General features: G+C 40.1%; 1 gene segment (V, D, J or C); it reads left to right on the forward strand.

The window, feature by feature from the left end:
• The first annotated feature begins 252 nt into the window (after nucleotides 1-252).
• On the forward strand, nucleotides 253-3,768 carry LOC104847385 (T cell receptor alpha variable 24-like). The segment is given in 3 exon segments: nucleotides 253-1,186; nucleotides 1,270-1,370; nucleotides 1,532-3,768. Coding segments are annotated over 2 exon segments (441 nt in total).
• The last annotated feature ends 3,707 nt before the right edge of the window (nucleotides 3,769-7,475 follow it).

Raw genomic sequence — 7,475 nt, forward strand, 5'->3', positions numbered from 1 at the left:
AATGATTTTTAATATATTTAGTGAGTTGTATAACCTTACAATAACCCAGTTTTAAAACATTTTTATCACTCCAGACAGATCTCTCATGCCCAATTACGCCTAATCTTTATTCAGCCCGGGCAACTACTAATATAAGTTCTGTTTATAGATGTTCCTTTTTTTTTTTTTTAACATTTCTTGTAAATGAAATCATTCAATATGTGATCTTTCCTGTCTGCTTTCTTTTACTTAGCATATCTTTCCTGTTTGCTTTCTTTTACTTAGCATAATGTTTTCAGGTTCATCTATGTTGCAGCATATACTAGCATTTAATTTCTTTTTATTGTTGAATGGATTTACTACATTTTATTTATAAATAAAATGGACATTTGAGTTGTTCCCATTTGGGTGCTGTTACAAAGAATAGCCACAAATTGCTTACCTACCTACCTGTTAACTGTCAAGTCAATTCCAACTCAAAGCGACCCTATAGGACAGAGTGGAACTGCCCCACAGGGTTTCCAAGGAGCAACTGGTGGATTCAAACTGCTGACCTTTTAGTTGGCAGCCATAGCTCTTAACCACTGCGCCACCAGAGCTCCAGTCACATATTACACACCCACTATTTTTAGAACATATCTAGCACTGAAAACATTTATGAATGTCACGTATGAAGGTGGTATGGCAGATTCCCAACAACGCGAACTCCAGAGCTGGATAGATGTATGTTCTCATTCTGTCTATGCCACTTATCAGATAATCAACCTTAACTAAACTACTCAATCTCTTCAAGCTTTAGTTTTCTTCATCGTAAATTGGGAATAGTAATAAGTCTATTGCATGACTACTTCATTAGAATAAGGTACACAAAGCAAAAGGTAGTTTAGTAGGTAGCACATTGGACATGAGTACATTTATAATTTGGAGGGATTTGGAAGTTTAAACGAAATCTTGACAGAAATTCAAACGGAAATCCTCCCTTCAGTGCTTTACCTATCGCAGACTGCCATCCCACCCACAATTTCCTCTAAACTTGAATAACTCCAATCCACAATTAGGCAGCCCCACTTTTTAAAGGTTTCCAACTCTTTTTGTGTTCCAAACTCATGGGCAATTTCCTCAGTGTTTGTGAACTTGGCCTCAAGAAGGCAGTGTTTGATTCCTCCTTGTGAACCCTGGAACACTAAATCTACGGTAGAATTGGTTGGTATGTATATTTCTAATACATTTACAGGAGCTTGTTTCTGATTGGTTGAGCAACCAGACTCATACTCCTGTTTTCTGAAGCAGGATATTTCCAGAGAACCAGGCTACAGAACGTTCCTGGGCAGGATAAATGGAGAAGAATCCTTTGGCAGCCTCATTGCTGATCCTATGGTTTCATCTTGGGGGTAAGTTCTGGAGTTGCTGAAGACATTCTGACCAGCCTGGGATGAGGGGAAGGTGTAAGGAAGAGAGAGGATGCATCCAGTGTTTTATATGAGAACGTGTGAAGAAAATACAAACTTGTAGAGAGACCAATTTTCACATCTGACCTTGTCTTTCTGAGCAGGAGTGAGCAGCCAAGTCAATGTGGAACAGAGTCCTCAGTCGCTGAATGTTCAGAAGGGAGACAGCACAAATTTCACCTGCAGCTTCCCTTCCAGCTCTTTTTATGCCTTACACTGGTATAGCTGGGAACGAGCCAAAAGCCCCAAGATCCTGTTTGTACTGCTTTCAAGTGGGGATAAATCAGAAGGACGTCTAAGAGCCACTATTAATACTAAGGAGGGTTTCAGCTACTTGTACATCAAAGGATCCCAACTTGAAGACTCAGCCACCTATCTTTGTGCCTTTGACACAGTGCTCTTCAGACACCTGCAGCCTGTACCCAAACCTGTGGCTGGTGCTGCTCTGGTGACCAGCTTCAACGAAGAGCTTTGTGTGGGTTTTTATTAGTCTCCAGATGGGGTTTGGAGAAAGGCAAAGTCAGTGAATCACAGTGTTTTCAACAGTGAGGAAAAATGCAAATATATATAAACATTCATTCTAGTAATTGTAGCTCCCTGAGCTAAGTGAGTTGTTATTAAACATCACTACCCCTGACTCCCACCAATATGTTACCCATATCACTGAGTCAGATTCTTGCCTCCTCTTAGGGCATGATTCCAAATGATCTAGATAGTTACTCAAACCTATCTGAAATAATCTGAGCACACAAGGGTAGTATTTACCCTTAATTGTTGCTACTTCCCCAGAGCTAGCTTTTCCATCCCATTTCCTCACACCTATGCATGGGGATTGCTATCTAGGGGGATGAGGTCATGCCCTCTCCTCAGATACCTGGTATAGAAATCTGCATGTTTCACACCATTTAATCCATTATTGGTTCATTTAATCCCTTGGGGTTTTGTGTTTGTTTGATTTAGTTCTGCCTTCCCCCTACATGAAGGAACCCTGAAGGCACCGTGGTTAAGTGCTCAGCTGCTAACCAGAAGGTTGGTGGTTCAAACACACCAGCTGCTCCCTGGGAGAAAGACGTGTCAGTCTGCCTCGCTAAAGATTTACAGTCTTGGGAGCCCTATGGGGGCAGGCTTACTCTGTCCTACAAGGTGGCTATGGGTTGGAATTGACTCGAAGGCAACAGGTTTTTTGTTTCCCCCTACGTGAACACCTGTGTTTCATTTCTTCTCATATATGGCTATTTGCGTTTTTAAAAATCACTTGTGGGACCTAAAAGGGGCACTGATAGGAGAGATTTACTAATCAGTGTGGTCTGTCCTCTTTTATCATGATTGTGGTATTGAATGAGTAATTGAACTCTCCATTATTTAAGTTTCTTCATTTATAACGTCCAGGTATCTGAGGCAGATCAAGTATCTGGTCTCTGCTTCTTTTGTAAATTTTCAAACAATCTACCAGTTTGAGATCCTGTTGGTACTCTAACCAGTTGCTGTTGAGTCGATTTAGACTCCTGGTGACCCCATGTGTATCAGACTAGGACTATACTCCATAGGGTTTTTGAATAGCTGATTTTTCAGAGCTGATATTTTAGGAGTAGATCACCAGGACTTTATTCCAAGGCAATTCTGGGTAAACTCAAACCACCAGCCTTCCAGTTAGCAGCTGAGCACTTAACCATTTGCACCACTCTGAGACTCCATCACTATCGGCACTCTAAAAGCTCGTTGCTGTTGAGTGCATTCCAACTCACAGTGATCCTATAGGACAGAGTGGAACTGCCTTATAGGGTTTCCAAGGTTGTAATCTTTTTGGAAACAGACTGCCACAGAGCAGCTGCTGGGTTTGAACTGCTGACCTTTTGGTTAGCAGCCAAGCTGCTTAATTGCTGCACCACCAGTTCTCCTTATGGTACGCTAACAAAAACCAAACCAAACCCGTTGCTCTTCAGTTGATTCTGACTCATAGCAACCATATAGGACAGAGTAGAACTGCCCTGTAGGGCTTCCAAGGAGAGGCTGATGGATGTAAATTGCTGACCTTTTGGTTAGCAGCCATAGCTCTTAAATACTGCACCACCAGGGTTGATGGCAACAGGCTCAGTTTTTTATGAGAGGTAGATACCAGAGAGATCATGATGCACAAAACATGTCCAGTGATTTGGACTTCTAGCCTCCAGAACTGTGAGAATGAGTGGGTGGTTCTTTAAAGCCACCCACTTTGTAGTATTTTCTTACAGCAGCCCGATGAAACTGAGACACTGTCTCTTATCTCAACTTTACCAATCTAACACTGTGGTTATTATAAAACATCTCTCTGATCATATTAACCCATTGCCGCCAAGTCGATTCCAACTCATAGATTACTCCCTGCTTATTTTTGGGTGATGAGGAGCTATTGGAATTGTAAAGTTCAAACTCTGTATTAAAACACACAAGGCCATTTACAATTTTGTTGCAAGTTACCTTCTAGTTTCATCTTCCACTCTTTTTCTCTACATATTCTAGATGTATATAAGTCCTTTCAAACTTCTGGCCATTTATGCACATATTATTACACACGTATTAAGCTGTTTCCTAAATATGTGACTTTGCAGATCTTGGCCTCTTTGCCCAGGATATACTTTTCCATTGTAAAATGGAAACAAAACTACTCATCCTTCATGATCCCATTTAGGCACCATCACTTATTTCTTATCTGAGTTCTCAATGGATTACACTTGTAACAGCTTATCATAAAAAAAAAAAATAAGGATTCTTATATCTGATCCTCTCAGGACTCTCTTGACAAGAATATTTACTATTAAGAGCTATTTTATATTTATATTCAGTGCAAGTATTTCCAACTGGGAATGCAGAGATTTCTTTCACTCTTTAAGATCAAAGCATTACAGACCCTCCCCCTTTTCTTTAGCAATTTCCACCTCAAACCCTAAGACTCATAACAGAGACCACACCGTCAGTTTGGAAAGGACAAACTTCTCCTGTGGGAGACTCCTCTGTTTTAGTTTACATGTCCCTGTGTAAACTGAGGCAGTGCTCCTGTGTGAAGATGACAGCGTTTAAAGCATCCACAGGTGCTTCTTCCAGCAACTTGTTCTTTTGGGAGGGGAAGTAGTCTTCACTCTTATAGGATCAACAATTCTATCTTCATTTTTGGATTCAGATCCAACATTTCTTAGAAGAAAAAACATCCCAACAGTGTGTATTTAAAAAGAAAAAAATTTTTTTTTCCTTAACTCACAGGTTTCATCATTTTTCACCATATCCTTAAACTACTTCTTGGTCTGTTTCCACATTATGCTATTGTTCAGATTCAGATTCCTTTCTGACTCAAAACCAAGTCTCAAGATCTCTACCATTTAGATACACACAGGTTCACTTTAAAGACATTAGAATTCCTGTAATGGATTGAATAATGGCCCCTCAGAAGATATGTCCACATCCTAATGCCCAGAACCTGTGAATATGACCTTACATGGACAAAGAGTCTTTGCAGATGTTACTAAATTAAAGATCTCAGTGTGAAATCATCTTGCATTATCTGGTTGGGCCCTAAACCTAATGATAAAAAATAATAATAATAATAATAACAGTCCTTAAAAGAGACACACAAATGAAAAATCCACTTGAAGACAGAGGCAGAAATTGGAGTCACACAGCCACAAGCCAAGAAACGTCTGGAACCACCAGAAGCTGGAAGAGGCAAGGCAAGATTCTTCCATAGCATTCAGAGGGAACATGGCCTTTCTGACACCTTGTTTCCATCTTCTGGCCTTCAGGACTGTAAGAGAATACAATTTTGTTGTATTAAGCCACCAAGTTTGTGTTCATTTGTTATAGCAGCCCTGAGAAACTAATACCTTTCCCCAAAGGTAACATTTCTAAGTAGCTACAACCAACCCTCAAGTGTTTACATTCATGGAAAGGCACAATGGCAAACCAACACCATTTAGATTGTTCTTTGAATTACTTTGACTTCAAACCCTCACACATTGTGCGTCAAAATACACACATTCATTTATTATTCAACCAACTATTTACCAGGTAAAGGAGCCCTGGTGATGCAGTGGTTAAGCGCTTTGCTGCTAACTGAAAGGTTGGCAGTTTGTACCTGCAAGTTGCTCTGTGGGAGAAAGACATGACAGTCTGCTTCCATAAAGATTATAGCCTTGAAAACCTGATGGGGTAATTCCACTCTGTCCTGTTGGAATTGATTCAACAGCAATGAGTTTGGGTTTTAGAGCAGTTTCTGGGGAAATGTTGACAAATAGCAGCCGAATATCTATTGAGTGCCTACCACACGTCAGGGACTGTACTTGTGATACATCAACAAACAATAGAAAAGTTTCTTGTTTTGAAAGACCTTACATTCTAGAGCAATGCTTTCCAAGAGGACTTTTTGAGATGGAGGAAATGTTCTATGACTGCACTATCCAATAGCCATGTGGCTACTGAACACTTGAAATGTTGCTATTATAACTGAGAAACTGAATTTTTAAATTTTATTTAATTTTAATTAATTTAGATTTAAGTAGCCACATGCAGCGAATGGCTACCACATAGGGTAGCACAGTTCTTAAAGACAATACAGTCCATACCCTCAAGTTACACGAGACCAACTGAGACAATTAAACAGATAGTTATAATACAAGTAAGAATTGCTGCAATACCTGTGACAAAAATTCTGTGGGAGCCCGTAGAATGCTGTTCTACCCAAGTACCAAGTGTTTTGTTTTAAGGAATCCTTCCTAGAAGGATTGATATTAGATGGATAGGACTTTTTTTTTCTAATTATACTTTTTTTTCTTTTTTTTAAATTCCTGACATTTGGAAAAGTAACATCGTGGGAAGGCAGATAAGTGCTCTAAATTGGGTAATTTGGATGGCAACAGACACATATGTAGTTTTCACCTTCCATTTTCTATAACAACCAATTACGAGCCATGTTCACATTTATTAAAATGTATGTGACCGAATATGTTCCATTATTGCTTGCATACACACACTACACAACATGATTCCTAAGGATACTGGAAATGACAAAATGGAACTGTCCATTTCCATCTGATGTGCTAGTTTTAGATCACAGAATCCATTTTTAAAAGGCAAATTATGCCTCCTTGAACAATACCAGAATTAGTAAACTCCGTCCTTCCAAATCTTGACCACCTGAGTTAGATTAAAAAAAAAAAAACAAAAAACAAACCCAGTGCCATTGAGTCGATTCCGACTCATAGCGACCCAGTAGGACAGAGTAGAACTGCCCCATAGAGTTTCCAAGGAGCGCCTGGCGGATTCAAACTGCCGACTCTTTGGTTAGCAGCCATAGCATTTAACCACAACTTTAAAAGAATTGGTTATCAAGTCAGCAATTTTTGAGCCAAGCCACAGGGGGGCAGCATCTGCAAACACAGACTCCCCTTCGAAGGTGATCAGTCTTATTGGCTTTCTCAAATTGTAGCCACCCCTTCCTTTTTCTTTACAAAACTCAGTGATAGACCATAACTACATCTTTGGGGTGGGAAGTGGCTTGTACAAGGGAAGCCCATTTAGGGAGCAGCCAGATTCAGCAACCCTTTCTGAAGAGGAAGGAGGGGGAGATGCTACTCACAGTACCAGTGTTGATCTTATGGGTGCAATTGTCACGTGAGTTTGAGACTTTCCTGCTTACTTCCAGAACATAGCAGAAAATTATCTAAAAGCAGGGAATGAGAGTTTCTCTTTAAGAATCAAGAATTAAAAAAAAGAAAAAGTTGAAAGGAGAAAGACGAGGGAGGGAGATGTGGGAAGGAAGAAAGAGACAAGAAGAGTAAAGACCATTATAGCTCAAAGAATAAAGATCTAATCAGATTTTCTTCGATGTTTCCCACTCCCTTTCTGAACAGAGGGGAATGGACAACAGGTGAAGCAAATTCCTGAGTTCCTGCTCCTACAGGAAGGAGAGAACTTCACCACCTATTGCAATTCCTCAAGCACTTTGAACAACTTACAATGGTACAAGCAGAAGCCTGGGGCAAGTCCCGTCCTCTTGATAAAGTTAGTTAAGCCTGGGGA

Source organism: Loxodonta africana, chromosome 10 (assembly GCF_030014295.1).
Source record: "Loxodonta africana isolate mLoxAfr1 chromosome 10, mLoxAfr1.hap2, whole genome shotgun sequence".
In the NCBI taxonomy this organism is placed as follows: Eukaryota; Metazoa; Chordata; class Mammalia; order Proboscidea; family Elephantidae; genus Loxodonta; species Loxodonta africana.